Source organism: Argentina silus (assembly GCF_951799395.1).
Source record: "Argentina silus genome assembly, chromosome: 20".
Lineage (NCBI taxonomy): Eukaryota > Metazoa > Chordata > Actinopteri > Argentiniformes > Argentinidae > Argentina > Argentina silus.
Genome location: NC_139674.1, coordinates 9,255,394 through 9,275,238, shown reverse-complemented (window position 1 = coordinate 9,275,238; position 19,845 = coordinate 9,255,394). Strand labels below are relative to the sequence as shown.

General features: G+C 45.3%; 1 protein-coding gene across 5 annotated transcripts in view; it reads right to left on the bottom strand.

The window, feature by feature from the left end:
• Positions 1 to 16,323, bottom strand: part of kcnc2 (potassium voltage-gated channel, Shaw-related subfamily, member 2) — a gene marked incomplete at both ends in the record, with an annotated part of 37,923 nt that extends 21,600 nt beyond the window's left edge. For all 5 annotated transcript variants that reach the window (XM_083692145.1, XM_083692143.1, XM_083692142.1 and 2 more), the window contains one exon: positions 15,769 to 16,323. In XM_083692145.1, coding sequence (XP_083548271.1) covers positions 15,769 to 16,323 — 555 coding nt within the window. The remainder of the gene's footprint in view (positions 1 to 15,768) is intronic.
• Between the last annotated feature and the right edge of the window lie 3,522 nt (positions 16,324 to 19,845).

Sequence of the window (19,845 nt, the reverse complement as noted above, 5' to 3'; positions counted from 1 at the left end):
AAATGCTGTATTTGGGTCAAAAAACTCCATTTTATCATGATATAGCCTTAAAAAATGAAAATGTAGGTCAAGGTAGCATGTGATCTAACCAAAGTCACAGAGACACAGAGTATCCTGTAGAATCCTCTAGCCAGGGTTCCCACTCCCCCCCCCCCCAGTGTGAGTGTTCTACCTGTTCCTGACTGATCACCTGCGGTTTCCACGGGCAAGAGGGTGCTCCATTCTGCCCTGGGACAGGGCTGACTGCTGAAGTAGGTGAGGAGAGGGAGCTTTAGAACTAAAACACACACACATGCAGGTGTGAACACACACACTCGCCACTGGAGGCTGGTGGAGGTAGAAATTGTAATGCACACGTCTTTGATACCATACCTCATTCCATGCATTACAATGAGCCCGTCCTATGATTTCTGCTTCCACCAGCTTCCTCTGACGCTCGCTTGCTCTCTCTCTCACACACACACACACACACACACACACACACACACACACACACGCCGTCCAGTAATGCTCCCAACGCATCCAACTTTTCACAACGCTCCTCTCCCGTCCTGATAGGTAATCATCCCTGGGCCTGACGCTTATTCTGCATGACAGCTCATCCCCTTCTACCTGATTGAGAGAGGGACGATGCGTCCACGTGAATGTTTGGGAGTAATACACGTCATGTCTTTTTTTCACCTCAGTACTGAGACTTGGCCCATGTTCAGGGTTGGGGTTTGATGGAATAGCAATGTGCCACTAAGAGACTTGGAGCATAACGTTAACATTTCCATAGCACTTAAACATTAGCCTTGTAGTTTAATGGATATTGATTCAGTGTCTCAGTGTTCAGTGGATCATATAAAACAACAACATCAACCCTAAAGTGGGTGCCGGGATAATAGAAGCTAGCCAGCCGACAAGGATTCCCAGAATGAGACCGTAAACTATTAAAGTGTGATATTCCCCTGCCTGACATGGGGAAACATTTTCTTTGCGGTATTGTTGACAACATTTTCCATTACTAGCTGTTTGGGGATACAAGACATTTCTGAATGATTGCACTTGACCCTGACCTGGTATTAAAAGGGTTAGATAAATGAGTCATAAAATTGTATACAAATCCTTCATACGGTATTCTAATCTTAATCCCTCCACTTTCCCTTCACTTTCATACCACAAAGGGGTATGACGCTGTAAAGAATAGACCAGATTGTTGTGTCAACAGTGGTGTCTTGTCCAGCCATCTCCCTGGGCAGTGTCGCATGGCCGATGTTACGATATAAGCAACTATGACTATGACTATGACTCATGGTCTGTCGGGGCTGGATATGGACACAGTGGACCATGTCAGGCTGTGATGAGCAGTCACAGTGACACACGGGATGCGTTGCTATTATAAGAGCATGGTGTTTGGTGAGAAACAATACCGGTGTGGTAGGGCACTGTGTCACTGGATACCCGCTGGCCGTAATCACCTCTATTTGCAGGGGTTAAGAGAGGGGCTCATAAAGTGTGCCCTTTGCCGAGGCACTAATGTTTCTCCTGGGGCCAAAGGCCTTCCATTCCCCCCCCCCCCCCCGACACCAAACACACTGGGGTGGGGGGAGTGCACAGTTATAGTGTGCACTCAGCTACAGCCTACAGGGAAGGGGGTGAGAGGGAGGAGGGGGTGAGGGGGATGATGGCGGGTCAGGGGGTGTATTCACACACTGCAAAACGCCATCCAAGAAAAATCTGTTTATGGAGCTTGTTTTACCCATGAGAACTAGCAAATGGAAAGCTAGGGGGCTACTTGGAAGAATCCTGCCCTTAGATTTGTCCATTATTGTTCTGAACTCTCAAAGGGATCAAGGCTATAAATACTCAGCGGCTCAATTTCTGACCTTATAAGTCACGTTCTTGCGAAGCCTTACATACAAATCATAGGCGACCAGCGGGTGAAATAGCTCAGACTGCTCATGCTCCAATTTGCCTAAAGTAAATAGTAATAGAGTAAATAGTGCTGAACTGAGCAAAACACTACCCAACAACTCAGAATGCTCTGCACTGTCTACACAGCATGACTTTTATTGTGCATATAACAATGTTTGTGAGAAAGTGTTTTAGTAAACAGACTGAAAATGCATTACATATCTTGCAAACACTAGTGGCGGGATTTGAAACTCCCATTGGATTGTATCTCATTGTGTTTTTATTCAAGGCTTTGGACCAGTATAATTGGGTGTCTTACTGCTTGGCTGGAGCAAAAATCTGCACCCACAATGGCCCTCACAGGGCAAGATGGCTCACCCCTGCTCAAGAAACACCATTACAAATGACACCTGTGTCTAATATGTCAGTCAGTGTGATTGACAGCTCATGCAAGGAGGCCACATCATTGGCCTGACACTAAAAAACACATTCCCTCAGAGGAACAAGGTGATATCTATGCAAATATAGTATTTTAATTTACATGACTGAACACATTTACATGAAGTCAGCCGGGTGCAGCCTCACTTCAATCATACTGCTCATACCCCACAGCATGAATGTCGCCCTCATGCAGAAACGAGGCGTCTATGATGGGATATTGCTCTCTGATGAATAGGTAAATGAAGGTGAGATATGTGAAACGTACTAAAATGTACCATACCAAAAACACCTTGGGAGGTTACTGGATAGGGTGGGTGTGAAGGCTTAAGGTCAAAGGGGAGGGCCCTAATATCGCTGCTGTTGTGGGCCAGAAGCCATCATCATTGGCTACTGTCCAGTAAATAACCTATACCATTACATTTGAACACCTTGGGATTCTCTCTTGGGTGATGTCATGGTTTATAAAGAGGATTGTAGATTATGTCTTGGGGCCTGACTTTTTCCTGACCACACAACCTGACCAGGGTTAGGGTTAGGGTTCCGGTGCTACCTTTCCGGACCAACAAGTGTTTCCTGATCAGGTCACATGGTAAGGAAAAAGCCAGGGACTTATATCTCTTTTACCGGGGCTCAGATATTAAGAGTGTTAGGATACAGGATAAGTATACAGAGTATGGACATGGAGTTTGTGCGGTATGGTAGAGAGAGAATTGCTTATGCCATCGTTGCTGACTTCTGTTCTGTTGAACACACCTACAGAACAGCTGTAACTGCATGTAAAGACAGAGAACCTGAATGACTGAAGTACACACAAGCAGCAGGTAATGGGTCGTTAGAGAGAGAGAGAGAGAGAGAGGGAATCTCAGGGACCAAATGGGCCATATACAGTATGTATATCGATCACTCTGTTCTATGCCATAATTAACCATTTCATACTTACACCACAGCGGAGAGACTTCCCTCTCTCCACATTCAGTCTGCTTTGGTTTCTCTTCAGATGTCAAGGGAGCTGGCCGCACGTCGACGGGCCCAGAACAAACGCACGGAAGGACAGATCAAAGCACAGACTCTGACAAGTTCAGCCAAGGGAGCTTCAGATCTGACGCGAACGATTAGGCGGTAACCGAGGAGACGGCGAGGCCTTTTCCTGATGGCCAGTGACCTCGTCTCTAAGCATTTGGCAGAGATGATCGTTAATTTATTTTGTTCTATTTTTTTCAGGGTGCAGTCCTCTCTGATGATGTGTGTGTGTGTGTGTGTGTGTGTGTGTGGCTCTCCTGTGGTTGGGGAGTGACGTTGGTGGCTCATGTGATCTTTAGCTCGCCGTGCTAGGCACAGCGCGGCACAGATGGTGTCAATGCAGGGCTTCTCCAGTGTCATGAGTCTCCTGTGATACATCACTCAGACTGAACTGTCCAGTAACAGAGAGAAAGGGCTACCGTAGTTTACAAGGGAAAGCAGGCTCAAATATACATAGCCTACGAGGAAAGAGACAGGTTGGACACATCACATCCTAATTGATATTTGATATTGGTGAAACATCAACAGGTGAAACACGCACATTTATTTCATGAAAAAACACACACCGCCGTATTACAAAAAGTGCTTCGATTCGTTTGAGTTGTCATTTCACATCCGCACAGTCAAATTAGCCAAGGACTGCATTGAGAGCTTGATCCAGCGGAGGCTAAGCTAACGGGAGTGAGTGTATCCGAGAGCACGACACTCTTATAACAACTCACTAATAAGCAGCAGGCAGATGAGACGGTGATGAGATGTGCTAGACAGCGGGAGCTCTGCCGAGATCCAATCAGATCTCAGGAGTGGAGTGGGGAGGAAGAAGAGGACATGGTGTGTAATAGACAGGGACACAGATGGGCTCCTCCACTCCCCACAATGTCTCATTGGTTTTGATTGCCACTCAGACAAGAAGTGGAGCAGTGCAGTGAGAGACCCCCCCCCCCCCCTCACACACACACACACACACACATCCCCCTCTTGAACTAGACTCCTCCAGCACTCCGTGCTAAAGTGACTTCTAATGGAAGGAGAGCCATGGTTCAGACAGAGGCATTTGGCTGCGAGTGAAAAGCATAATTGCCTACGTCTGAGGGGGACGGAGATCCACGGGTGCTACTGTGGAGTAGATAAGGGTATATTTACATGCTGGGTGGGGAGAGTCGTGAATGTAGACACACCACAGCATTTATTTCTGACACCAATATAAGTAGAATAGCTCGATACTGTAATACACAAGGGGGGAATGGAGCATAATTGCTTTTACTCCATAAACTTTGTAAAGATAACCTGTTTTCAATGAAAGGAGCGTATTGATTTGAATCAGGTACAGCGCATCATGCAGAATGATGGCAATGGAAAAGGCTGTGAAAAAAGGTAATGTATATAGACAATGAATGAGAGGAATGAGTCTTTGAAATGAATCAAATGAAATGAACCGTATGAATCAAGTTCAACTTCTGATCTCTTCTGTGATGTTTCATGACTACTGGACACCAGGGGAGGTAGAAATCGGAGGACGGGCTCATTGTAATGCATGGAACGGAATGAGGAATGTTATCAAACACACAGGTTTGATACCGTGAGCCCGTTGTCTTCCAATTTCTACCTCCACCAGCCTCCACTGTTGTACACACAGTTCTGAGGGAAAAATATAACTTGTGTCCTTCTAGTCTCACTCTGGTTGACACTTGAGCATAGTTTATGACAGCAGATCTGCCAGATTTCTTGCTAGAGCAAGCTCAAAAGGTTAATCTCTCCAAAGTCAAGTTGTTTACCTCAGCCTTGATTTAACATCTGAGTGAATGTGATATCTGGGGTCATTTTAAGATAAGTCACATGTTGACTTTGCCATTTTTTCCTTCCTCTCTCTCCCACTTCTCCCTCTCTCCTTCTCTCTTCTCTCTCTCCTTCTCTCTCCTTCTCTCCCTCTCTCCTTCTCCCTCTCTGGGTGACTGGACCTTCCAGGGCTCACACAATAACGCTGTGAAAGAGGCTGAGGATATTTTTGGGAGGTGCTTTAGAATCCAACCCTGCTGAGAGTTCGCCCAGTTCCTGAAAAAGGATCCAAAAAAAGGAGCCACCTCTGGCAGGGGCGGTCTGATGGATCACCACGGCAACCAGAGACAAGGGCCTTGGGAACGCAGTAAACTGGAGATGTAACACAGGTCTTTTACATGGAGTTCACCCAATCATTACTGTAGAAATGAACTAACAGATCAACTACTATAAGGGCAATGGATTCCTATGAGAGATTGCATACAGTACATCATGGGTTGAAGTTCCATACCATCATCACGTTATGCTCCTGTTGATAACATGCTAAAATTGACCCTTTTCAAAACGTCAATTTTATCATGTGACTGCTTCTGCACAGTATTGTGTGTGTTTGTGTGTGTGTGTGGGGGGGGGGGGGTTACGTCTTCCTCTTCCTTCTCACATCCCGTCCAAACAAGCTTGAAGGGGTTCAAGGACAACTACTATGAGCACATCATCACGGCTCACCTGCGTAGGCGAGGTGGAGCGAGGAGAGGATTAAACAAGCCCGTTAGTTCAGCCTCATGTCTATTTAAAACACTTTTCTTTCATTATTTCTCAGAGGAGCGCCAGTGACTTAAGAAGCAGCGTATGCCAAGAAGCATTAGTGGCTGGCACGCATCTGGTTCTATAAATCCTCTCTCTCGCACACACACACACACACACACACACACACACACACACACACACACACACCCACACGCGGCTGTAGAACATCTCTCTCTGCGCACCAGGGCTTGGAAGGAAGACGGCGGTGCTTGGCTAATGTCAGGCATAGCCAAGAGGGCCAATCTCTTGCACTTGAACAAAAACATTCAAATCGAGCTCTAAAATGGCCCTAGCCTGCAGTGTTAGACGGTACTGTCTGAACCAGGAGAGGGAGGTAGAAATCGGAGGACAGCTTATTGTAAGGCATGGAATGGAATGGGGAATCATATCAAACGTGTTTGATAACATTCCTCATTCCATTCCATGCACTGGTCTAAACCCAATCTATCTTTATTTGTGATTCAAATGAAATCCCTGCAGAAGTGCATCAGATGAATAAATTATTGTGTAAATTAGCGATTGTCTGAATTAGCCGTTAGTGGCGTAATGCCTCACTGAGATGCTCTCTGAGCAAGGGGCTATAGCATGTGACGATCCGTAGGTTTCATGTCTGAAAAATAGACATTAACATCTTTAAAGAGGAGCCATTCGAAACTGCGGACAAATAAGATACTTTCATTTAGTCCTTTCTTGCACCTGGAAACTCTTCAAGGGCATCTGCCTCTGTGCAAGGACAAGCTGGAGAATTGGGCGGTCTGAGACAGAACATGAGGTACTCTAGGTAGCTGTGTTTCTTTATCTCTGCTTCTCAGAGAAAGGCAAAAGGTCAAAAAGCATCTACGAAAAAATTTCAGTAAATTTTTCAAAGGCAATCAGTTTGTTGGAGGAAAACATATTTCTGTGTGTGTGTGTGTGTGTGTGTGTGTGTGTGTGTGTGTGCGCATGTACGTGTTTTAGTCTCACACCCCTTCACAAATCTCTCAAAATGATTGAACAAACCCTTTGGTATTGATTATGAGGGCAGCAGGAGAAAAATACCCCCCCTCCCTGAAAATAGCCTCAGGAATAATCAGGCCTACCAGGTGCAAGAATTCCTCTCAAGGAGAGAGATTTCCCCCGCTGCTTGTATTTTCCGACTGCTTTTTTGTATCGCTCAATAGTGCGCCACACAAACACTGCCCCTGGGGAACCTATTCAGAGGGCAGATCTGAAAGGTCACTCAGCACTGGGCTGAGAGTGGTGGCCAAACTCAGTGGCAGGGACACCGAGGGGGCCGGCTGGCTCAGAAAACCTGCCATACACTCAGGGGAGGCGGGGTGGGGGGGGGGGGGGGGGGGTTAACCAGTTTATGAAGCTTCATTACAGTGACAGCGCAGTTGTACAGCCCATTTTAGAATGTCGCAGGCATTATTGTGCTATATTAAATGCCTCCCCTTTGACCATTTCTGAGCGAAAACAACCTCCGCGTCTCCCTATAGTAAGTAGTCTGTCAATCATCCTTCTTCTGACTTTAATATATAGGCATGGGATCAGCTGCCCCTCACATCATTACGGGGTTCCCCTCACAGTGTTACGGAGTGAATTGATCTTGTAATTTAAACAGTGCAGGCTCTAATCCCCAAGGGGCCAACAACGAGTGTGCCCTAGAGCGTGCTATTAAATGGTTATGGTGCCGTATAAGTCCCTCTGAACACCACTGAGAGGAGTGATCGAGGGTTGGATTGTTGTGGTGTTACCTTTTCACATGTGCTAGCTACACCTCGGCTGAGGGTGAGGTGTGAGGTATGTTCGCACTCTGACGGTGCTGCTGGTGCATTCTGCCTGTCAAAAATGTTTCTGTTTCAATGAACAGCATTAAAGTGGAGGGATTAGCAGTGACCCTCCTCCCTGCGCCCTGTCGGGCCACTGTGTGGCTGTTCTGATAAACAGCTAGCTCTTTCTCCCTCTTTTTTTACATGTCAATTCTTTATTTCTTTGCCATGTGAAGATAAGCAGCAAGATAAGCAGTCCTATCTTTACATGGGCTTTTGCGATGCTCAGTTTATACTCATCCATGTCAATAAAGGCGTTCACCTCCTAGGCTTTTGCACAAATTCTGTTCCCACTCCCAAGAATCATAGTGAAGACAAGTAAGGTAAGTCAGAGCTACGGAGGATATCTGCCAAAAATAGTTCACCCACTATGAATCCAAAAGCATACTGTACAGTATCCATTCAGCAAAGCATTCGTCACTCTGATGCAAAGCTAAACTCCTATGCTCTCAATATCAGGTTATCTAAATGTTCATAGACCACCCAGAGGGAATCACTGAAAATCCCTCCAAAATAGGGAGAGAAAATCCTGGAAAAATGACTCTCCTGCAAATGAGAGTGTGAACGACATTGCATGAAGGACATGTGAATAATAGATCACATCCAGACAGGTTTGACTTGGCACTCTGGGAATTCTCACATGGCGTAGTTCTCCGGGAAAGACTACCTGGGGCAAAATGATTAGGGCTCATTTACATATCAAATGCCACATTGGGCGGGGCCATGATTTACTAATCATCTTCTGATCAACATAAATTGCATATGTGTTATAATTGGGAAAAGAGCTGTGCAAACTAGATGGGGAATTTGCTCAGATAACGTATAGGGCAGTTGGATTGAGAAATTCTACATATAAACAATATTGCAATATGAAGCTTATATACATGATATCCAAACCCAGGTTTTGACATCTTAGCGGCCTCTGTCCTACTAACTTCCACTCAAAAGTTTGAAATAATCAAATTTGGTTTCACCTGGGCGATACTCACTCTCTCTCTGAATATTATATCTGGGGTCATAGTCCAGCCTCAGACACCTCTCTCTCTCTCTCTCTCTCTGGGGAACAAAGCCACTCATCAGACAGAGAACATAGATATTGCCCCTGACATGGATCTCCCCCTCTGACCTAAAGGAGCAGCCCGTAGATCTCTGCCACGCAAGCTTCTGACTGTGAGCGGTGAAGCACAAAACGCACCCGAGCGGGACTCCCCTCTCCTCTCCATGAGGTTGCTGTCAGTATAGAGACGAGGTAGAGGCCCCAGGGGGAGGCTGGCTATGGAGAATGTGTACTATTGATGACCTGGCTCTACCTGCCATGGATCACTGGCCTGTGTGGAAGAGGAGAGAGCAGGCAGGGATTGTCTCCTGATATCTTTTGAACTACTGTACAAACAGTGGGATCGGTTTCCCTGTCCCTATAGGTACTAAAAGAACTGAAGAATCGGAATGGATGAAGGACTGTATTTCACCAGGACCTTCCAAAGGGGTTTTACGACTAAAGCAACGAGAGGACAGGACAGTCGAGCATGAAGGGTCTACTCAACAGTGACCTCAGCTTTCAGCCTGAACAAGGGGACACCAAGTCACATGAGCTATAGCGTTAAGGAAGACCGGTTTAAGCCATATATGAAAAAATTATATTATCCACCTATAACCAATAAAGTATTGCTATCAAGTATTGCCATCAAATTCTCAGGATTCCATCAAATCATCTTGTTTGATTCTTATAAACGTTTCCGAAGTGGCTGCCAAACACACACCGATGATTAAATCGAGCGGGAGCTTTAGCATGTATTAATCAAATGACTTGTAAATGTGCCTCGTAAAGGCAACTACCCGAAATGATACCATTCTCAAACCATCACACACGTTGCAGACGAGAAGGGATACATGTTTCATTATATGATCAATGGCCCATTTCAGGCTCTCCCTGCCTCATCTCTTCTAATTGGCCGGCGCTCGCTCAGAATCCCTGCATTAAATAGCGGCTACTCTTTTAAGCCGGGTCTTTGAACCACTAGAAATGATCAGTGAGCAGAGTTGAAAGCTTGGGGGTTCACTCAGTTGGACAAACAGGAGTGCAATTAGCAACTGGCAAAGATAGGAAAAGGGAAACGGCAACCTCCGGCGTTTTGGACACCTAGCATTTGTGGAGGTTTGGAGAGAAAAAAAAAACCAAATTGACTTCTGTTGCGTTCACCACTTCAATCGACGCCACAGCGGTCTGATGGCGGCGCAGCCCACCCCTGGTCACGAGGACATGAGATGACAACTCCATTTCTGTGCTGCACCGAACGCCTCCGTCGTCTCATTGCGGCCGTGACATTTCCAGTTTGCCGCCTGGCCTCCGCCAGTCTTGAAATAAATTCTCCTCCGAGTTAAATGAAGGATTGGATATGCAAATCAAAAGGCAGCTTAGGTGGCCCACTGCCACCGAGGGAGGGAGATCTACAGTCCCCAGAGTATACTACATTCTAAATATGACAACCCCACTGACAAATTAGTCTTCCGAGACGAAAACTGAGACCCCTGGTAACATTCTGAACTTTGCCTAAAATGTTTACAAGGTCTTTAGATGCATCCTTAAAAAATCCTTCCTGACACAACCTTCCGGAAGAACGCTTAAGTTACAGTCTGACAGTGTCAGTGACATGATGAGTGCTTCTTTAATATCCCCACCCGAGCAGACATACCCCAACTCATCATTCCTACAGTTTTAGTATTCACAGATGGCCAATACTGGAGGGTAACTCAGAAGAATACAAATCTGCTTGAAAACCTGTTTTATTAATCACATTTTAATATGAGCGCAAGAGTTGAGGGATAGTGCTGGAGAACTGCATTTCCTAATAAGCCCATTGTCCTTGGGAAGCTCTCCATCTCTTAAAATGAATGGTACAGCATCAATAATGTAGTATTCCTCCCAAACAAATGGTATTTCTATTAAAGCTAATGTGGCCCGTGCGTATCAGGGCCCCACTTAGCATTCCAGTGGCATAGTGTGCTGTGTGGGAGATGGGAGACATCTTTCACATGCGTGCCATCACATCCATAAATGCATAAGAGAAGATATCTCTCATTCTGACCCATTCTTAAGTGCAGTTTCAACTGCAGGCTTCATTGAAATAGTGGATGGCTTAAGATGAGAAAACCTTGACTGGGCGAAATGCTTTCTGTTCCTTGGCTGGGACATGTTTTTCAGTGCTGGTTTAAGAGGACACATGCACTTTCTGTAACATGCGTGCAGTACCGCATTCACACATTCTTCAAATGCTTATCATGCCCAATACAATAGCGCACAAAAAGAAATTAAAGGTTTGCTGTGACATAACATGAACCGTCCACCCTGAATGTTGACTTCACATTGACTGAGTCTCTCAAGGACAAGCAGAAGTGTGTGGTAATGGCCTCCCATAATCCATCACTCCCCTGTCCTTCCTGAGCGATGATGGTTGTCGTCATTCCATCCTCACGCCACAACAGCCTTCTCTTTGGAGTGATCCTTTAGCAGTTTGTTTTGTTTTACTGATGAGAGAAGTGATATTTACGGCGTTTGCCCTGGGCATAAGCTGGTGGAGCAAGCAGAGGGAGAGGGAGAGAGAGAGAGACGGAGAGAGACAAACGTATGTGGCCTGGTGAATACTTGGTACAGAACAGCAGCTCTGTGAGGCGTGGGATCTGCTCATGCATATGGAATTCTCTTCCTCATTAACAATCCATGAACACACACACTGTCTCACACACACACTCACTCACTCTCTCTCTCTCTCTCTCTCACACACACACACACACACCCTCTAGTCTCCACGGCAGCATCCTTACCATTGCCAGATGTCTGCTCTTCCACCTTCGACTTAAAACATCGACACAAAAGTTGATGACTCACACCTCACCTCACTTAAGAACGCTTCTTGATGAGGAAGCCAAAATTATCTCCCCCCTCTTATACTGCAGAGTTAAGTTATTACAAAAGGGGAGTGGGATGATTGACAGGGGACATTAACGTGACTGGCAGTGGCTACAAACATACCCAGCGGCACGCCGTCACCACCCACGCACAGGCAGCCATTTGCCCTGTTCCACACCCACCGACGGAAGGTCTGCTGCTGTTTACATGTCAGACAGGATTTACTCAAAGGGCCTAGCAGTCTGTTACCTCATCGTCACCGTGTTGCCTCACACTCCCTAAACGGCAGGCTTCCTGAACGCAACATCAGAACAGGATGGAGCTCGAAGTTACACAAGAAGGCTCTCTCACAAACACACCTGTTGCTGTGACCCTTGGACACAGAAAGAAATAAACCACACAAAACAACATAAACATCATCCATCTAGCTCACCTAAATGTGTTGAAGGAGCAATTAAAAAAAAATGCATGCATAAAGATCAGGCCCCTATTAATGCTGAAAAGATGTAATACCTTTTTATTGTTGCCTTCAATATTTCAATATGCAAGTAATTCTGTAAAGGTTTCATGGTTGAGAGAATTCCTGAAATCAATAGGTTTCATGGACCGGGCAGCTCTCAATGAAAACACGACGGCATGAGCGAGGATGTTGCCATGACAACAGGCTGAGCACAGCCTGGCTGGGGTTGCATCTTCAGGCGTGCGGCGGCGGCACCCAGACGGTGTGGGTTTTAACCTCTTAAGTGGCAAAAGCAAGCTGCAAGTCTCAGATGGGATCATGGGAAATGAAAGCGAAAAAAGTTGAAGTCGGGCGTTCAGGGAGAAAGACCTCGAGGCACAAACATGAAAGTGAAGGGTGGGGGGGTGGAGGGGGGGGGGGGGGGGTGTTACCATCCAAATCCTGTCATGGCCAACTACAGAGATACAAGAGAGACAAACAAATATGATTAACACACAAAAGAACACACACAAAAGAACACACACACACACACACACACACACACACACACACACACACACACACACACACACACACACACACACACACACACACACACACACACACACACACACACACACACACACACACACAGCGCACAGCTTGAGGGGCTAGGCTGTTCAGCAGCTACAGTATGAATGGGGAGAGAGAGAACAGTATGGATTCATCAATAGGAACAGCATGTGGAGCATGTTGGAGGGTACAATGAGACACATCTCTGCTGTCAGCAAGCATATACACATACTGTAAACACACATGAAGGAGATGATTGGCGTACTGAGGCCTGCTATGTGGCATTAGGCAGGGTAGTGTTTAAGAAAGATGTCTGTCAGGGTTTCCCTCCAATCAGAGAGAGCGGTTCCCAGTATTCCCCTCCTCCTGGTTGTCTACAGCCAGCTCTAGCTGGAGTCTCACAGGGAACACAAGGCGGTGCACCAATCAGTGGATCACTTTGATCTCTTCAAAATTCAATTTAGAGAGGGAGGAACTCATATCATGTAGCGCAATATCAGTTGCACCTTCACAACAGATGCACACACACGCACGCACACACACTATAATATCATCATTATCGAGCATTATCATCCATCGCATAACCTCCTCAGATGGCAACCGACATAGTCTCACTGAGAACACAACCTGCAGGAAATAGGATCACCCACAATGCAACTGAATCGAAAACTCTCTTTGTCCTGTACCCTATCGATGCGGTCATTCATGTTTCATTCAGACAGCCTCTAGCCTCCATTTCACAGCCTCTAGCCTCATTGCCACTGAGCCTCACACAGCCTACAAGATGTATTGTTCTGCTGCTCTTTTTTGTAAATTTGTTATTGCTATTTTGTTAATATTTTGCTATTTTGTTAATTTCTTGTCAATATTTGCTATTAGTTTTTTATGTCCATGCACCAACCTCACCAAGTCAATTTCCTGTATGTGCAAATATACTTGGCCAAATAAAAAGAATTCTGATTCTGAGATACTGTCTTGGCACCTTTCTCCCTTGGCATCAGTCTCTCTGTGGTACATAACAAAGTGACTAGGGAGAGGTGGGACGCTGAAACAAGCCCTTTCATTTCCATAGGGGATAAAGTCCCCATTATTCTACCTTAACACTCTGTCACACACACACACACACACACACACACACACACACACACACACACACACACACACACACACACACACACACACCTCTGGGGAGGTGAGAGATCAGCCTAAGCGCTCAGGGGTAAGTAAAGCCCAGCAGCCCAGGGATAACACAAGATAGGGGCTTTGGGCATCCAAGTGAAGCAACAACGCAGCCTCCTGCCCCGCCATTGCCCACCCTACTGCTGAAATATGGAGTTACCATGCCCGCTGTTTGAATACTACCATCGTCAGAGGAGGTACAAGCACATACACTGAACTCAGTCACACACCTACACACACACTCACTTTCTCTTTGTCTGTCTCTCACACACATACACACACCTCTGCAAGTTTCCTGGGTATCGACTGACTGTGAGGAGGCGAGATGGATCAAGGTCACCACCCCCCCCGCCTCTTCGTTAAAAATGTAGATGGCAGACAGAGCCTGGGATTAGACGGCTGGGGAAACAATTAATTATTGATTGGATCAACAGTCCGGATCGGACGCTTTGTCGCCTTGTCTGGTGCTCCTCTTGTGGCGGGGGGATATACAGCCAATTATCCATCTGAGAAGGACAGATCACTGGCAGCAACTATAAGTAGTTATCCCATTTGTAATTGAAACGATGGATCAAAAAAAATAAAAAGGGAGAGTGGCGAGGCTTAATCATGACATCCCAATTTCAGATACAAATAGACTCGTTTGTGTGAAGACACCTCCAGCAGCAGAGACTCGGGAGAGGCTATGACTGTATTGTGCCTGCTATGGTGAGAGATCGGCTGTTTATAAACAAGGTCTTTTAGGGAAGATGGGGCAGGAAGAAGTTAAAGTCACAAAATATGACGGTGTACACAAAATGCATCAGGACAGCCGGGAGCCTCTTGTCCCCTGGTTCTAAAGCCTGCCATTGAGGAGGCTATTTGCTGCCCATTCATCAAAACAACTATAGGCCAGCGCTCTGTCCCTCAGTGGTCTGAGAGCACACACTGGACTGATGCTGGGTAGATATGTAGAAGGCACATCCATTCATTGGGAAGATCTGTCTAAGTTGTTCACCGCACAATTGATAATGACCAAAAATGTTATATTAACCTTCACTAATTAAAGATGCTAATCACCCGATATGCCAAAGTCAATAGGACAAAGTCAATACGTCTCGGTGAAAATAACTAGTAGCTCCCTACCCATACATGACCTAACCATTCAGAAATGTTCACGCAGGCCAACAATGTGCAACTACAATGTTTGAAAATTGAACATTCAAGAACATTCAAATGCAATTAACTCAAGGTAATTTCCTAGTGCGTGGGCTACAATGGCAGGATTTAGGCTTGAATCGTGCGTGATTGTGTTACTGACAATTAATTTCAACTTTCAAAATACAACTAGTCCGCTTGAATCGTATGCGTAAATGTGAAGGCCAAATGCGTATTACGATATTTAGGGTCACAGATTGGAAATAAATGGGGAGTACAATTTGAGTTCTTACCATTCCAATTAACATGATGCCACACGTAGACCATTCCATCCAACCGTCTATCATACAATATGTATCCCTAATATATCATACCCGAATGCAACAACTTAAGTTGGATTGTATGGAAAAGAAAATAGTTATCCAAATCGTTAATCGCTCAACTTGTTCCCCATATCTTAGATAGGTGTGGGCTGAGTTAACTTCGTATATATCGTATATATGCAATCATGTTTAATTACTTGAACAATATTGATGTCTAGACGGTGTTTATAGCCCAATATCAGTCTTGGAGAGGAAAACCTTTGAGGCACACTAAAGGAAATCTTAAAATCGAAATGATAAAGACAGCCTGATTGTATATGAAATAATGTGTAGCCTATTTAATGAAACTGGGTTGATATCTATTCTGATTATGCATTTCAGTGGAAACAAGGGATAGGGGCACTTGTTGTGCTTGGACCGCTTCATGAGCGCTCCACAGTCGCTGCCGCGCGCCCTTACCCTTGCCGCTCTGGAAGAATAGGGATCCTCGAATAGATTCCAAATCACTGGTTGCCACTTTTTCCAGCGGCTGATATTACCATTAGCAACCACGTCTTCAATGCCAAGTCTTTTCCCTATTTCTTCGTCCTCGTCCCCATTGTCAACGTTTATTTCGAACACGTCGAGCGCCTCCTCTGCGTCCCTGTGCTGGCGATATGTCATCCAGCAGCAAGGCTCCACGTCCGTCTCATCAATGCCCCAGAAGGACAGCTCTTCCTCGAACAGCGGACCGCAGACATCTGCCGGGCAGTGGAGTTTCCCGGTTCGATAGTAGTTAAGGACATAGGCGAAAACCCCTGGGTGGCGGTCAAAAAAGTACTCGTTGTTCCTCGCGTTGTACTCAATGAAGCCGGGGACTTGTTGCAGCTGATCCAAAACAGACTCGATGTCAGAATCGGAGGCGAGAAGGGCCAGTCGTGTCCCCGGCAGGGTCTTCAGCGTGCTCTTGTAGGTTTCGTGCCTGGTTCCCCCAACGTTGAGGATTATCCTCTCGTTGTCGTCGAACTTGCCCATAGCTCTGTAAAAGACATGACTTGATAAAGAAAGTATCGAGTGCAGTCCAGAGTAACAGCGAGCGGTGTTCACCCAGTCCGTTAAAAATCTCCAGAAAGTCCCTTGGATTTTAAGCCGAGCGCAGCCACTCCAAGATCAGCCAGGAGCTCTCATTACGCGTGGTGAAAGTGTTTTACCAAGGCATCATTGTTGTAGGTTTGGAGGTGAGGTGCGGAGCTTTTCGCCAGTCAGACTCCCTCTACTTTCCTCCTTGTGTGAATGATCTCAACCACTATAGCTCCAAGTACACGCTGCCCTGGTGTGTGCCTCAAGAGCGCCTGCCCTCTCCTCTCCGCTCGCCACTCGGACAGGTGAAGTCACACGGAACTGTCATTCCGCTCATTGATCGGTCACCTATAGCCTCGTGCCCTTTTTGGCATTGTCATCACAATGCCATGGTGAATATCAACCAAGAAATCTCGAGTCTGGTTCTCCCTGAAATGTGCGTCTATCCCATGAAACGGTGCAAGGGCACACCCTCTCTTTCAGCGCCCAATACACACAGGTTCTCTGTGTTGTTATGTTGCCATCGTGTTACGGGCAGTCCTCTCACCCGCGCGTTGAATGTGATCAGTAATGAGAATGATGAATTCGATGGCAACACATATCTAGCACAACTTTTTATAGCCTTGCAGATCGCCGAAATAAGTTGTTGAACATGCGCGTATTCTCAACAGGTCAGACAGCTGAAAAGCGCGTCTGAGGCATCACTTTCTATTTTCATCCCAGAGGTGTGGTCGTAGATTTGTCAGTGAAATTATTTATAGTAATTATTTTTGATCTGGTTTCAGGCAGACGGACGTTTGTGAGAACGCAGTATATCGCGCTGAAGAGGGAGCTGTCCTTTCAGGACCATCAGTGACATTATGAAAGGGGCGCTTTCAGACTTGGATTCCGTTTGCTGGGTTCTATTTCAACATTTCGATATCGTGTAGAAATATCTCATGGGCGCCGTATAAATCACTTTCCCATACCATGCCGTGCCATAAGGCATATAGCCCAAGTCAATTTTGTCCTGGTCAACTTTTAATATCATCATACAATGATTGCCTTACTGTTCCACACATAATGTGAGTACAACTAAATGTAGCAAACTGTGCACAGATAAGTAGCCTGTCAGTGTGTGTTCACACCGCACACGAATATTTAACACAATATAACACCAGAAGTGCTGGGAATTTAAAGAAACACACTGTATTTGTATCCTTATATTTGCATTCAAGACTAAAATTAAGCATCTCTTTGAATGTATTGTACAGTCGTGGCTGGATGGCACTATAGAGCGGCAATATCATTTGACATTTTCAGCACAGCTCAATCAACGACGAGAGACCAGGAGAGGGCTGTTGCTATAATTACACGCATCATATTCCCTGATGTACATGTACGCCTAATAAAAACGTGCCACGCTCTGATTGAACAGTAATTAATCATCGCCTCTCACCAGCAAGGGGAAAACTTCTCTACGATTCAAAGTTTCTGCGTTTCAACAATGAAAAATCACCATATAGGGGCCTATACAAACCGTGGTCAAAGTGCATAGATACGCATTACAGTTGAATTGCATAGAATGGAATGAGGAATGGTATCAAACACATGTTTCATACCATTCCTCATTCCGTTCCATTCATTAGAATGAGCCCGTCCTCCGATTTCTACCTCCAATAGCCTCCACTGGTAGGCATCCATCATCATAGTTTAAGATTAAGGCTCACCTGGCTGCACCACGTGAGACCCAAGGCGCGCTTGGCCGAAAGGGTCTTTCCCGATAAACAGAGCCTTGCACTGATCGATACACGAACCACCACAGCAAATCTATGTTTCCCCTATATCCTCCCCCGTACTCTTTGCTAAAAATAGCGCTGCCGAATTGCTGATCTTTATCTGGAACTGAATGGTAAAAAGAAACCTCGAGGAGAGCAAAGGTTCCTATATAGGTCCATAGGGCAATATCTCCAGGGATAGACATGCATTCTTGGAAAGCCACTTTTGGTTCTAATGCAAGTCCTAAATGTATTTTCACATGAGAATATAATTATACTATTTGTATGGACATATATTTTGGGTAACATGTTACACCAAGTTACCATAACACTGTTTCGGGAATTTAATGATCATTCATGGTCGAATAAGGAATCCATATGTGATAACATTTTTCCTTCTTAAATGTTCAAACCATTACTATGTCTCATACAATCAATTCCTAAAGCCCTTCAACTAGTTTAACAGTCTAACTATTTTAACAGCCAATTCCTAAAGTCCTTCAACGGTTTAAACCGTACATGTTTGACCATAGAATCAATGCCCTCAGCTTACTCTTAAATACAAACATCTTCCTCAGAGGAGTGCAAATTAATAGACGTTGAGGTTACACTGCTCTAAATATGTCTAGTCGGGTTTGATCTGATGGAAATGAATTCCATTTTGGCTACAGAAATAAACTGATATAGTATCACCAGTCATCTGCCTTTGGTTTGTTTGGCTTGGAACTATGGCAACAAAGATTTGTGTCAAGAGCAAGGAGCCAATGCGTGTAGACAACTCCCATTTGACTGAAGCCTGGAGAGGAGTCTAAAATGGTTTTTATGGATATTAGACCTATCAAAAGACAGAATTTTGGTTAAAAGAGTTGGACAATAGTTTGACTCAGAGGGAGAAAATGAAAGATAATTAATACATCCGCAATATAAAAGGCTGGTAACAAGCAATTCATCTGTGCAAAGCCCTGCGCCTGAAACGATTCAAAGCTGGAATAAATGGAATCTGAGAAACATTGACAGGATGAAGCGTTTTTTAAACAGAACAGAAATCAGAAAATGACCTTGTCAAAACTGTGATGAGTGTTTCTACACAGACACACACACCCTCTCCTTTCCTTGCCATCCTTTCAGCTTGAACCTTTTATGTCATCCTGTTCGGCCTATCCTAATTTTATCTTGTATCCTGAGATCACCCCATATCTCTCTCTCTCTCGCTCTCTCTCTCTCTCTCTCTAGAGAGAATAGCTAGACAATCTTGCTGACATTTAAGCATCTAGAATTCTCTCTCCGTCCTCCACCACAAATCCCCAGCTGCAACCCCTGTGCAGAGTTTGACTTTCTTGAGTGTCCCCTTACTTTGCCCCACTAACTTTATAATATGTCCTTTCAGCCTTGCAGGAGTCAAAGATAACACACACACGTTTCCTAACTTGATAAACACTTTTAGTGGGACAATTCAGACTGGAGCTTTACTAAGTCTCTGAATGGGCTCCTATGTTAAGTGGGTGTAGGTTCATAACAGAAAAAGAGGGCATTACCCGAATTAAAAGTTGTTTGCCCAGAAGACCACAATGTTAGGACATTTGGTCTGAATATGCTGTGTGTTCAATTAAGCGGAGAGCAACAAAAATCCTCTGAGGTACAACCCAAGAAAGTGTTCAGGTGGTCAGGTGGTAAGTCATTGACAGGACTTGTTCCAGAGTATTATTCAGGAGTTTGAGGT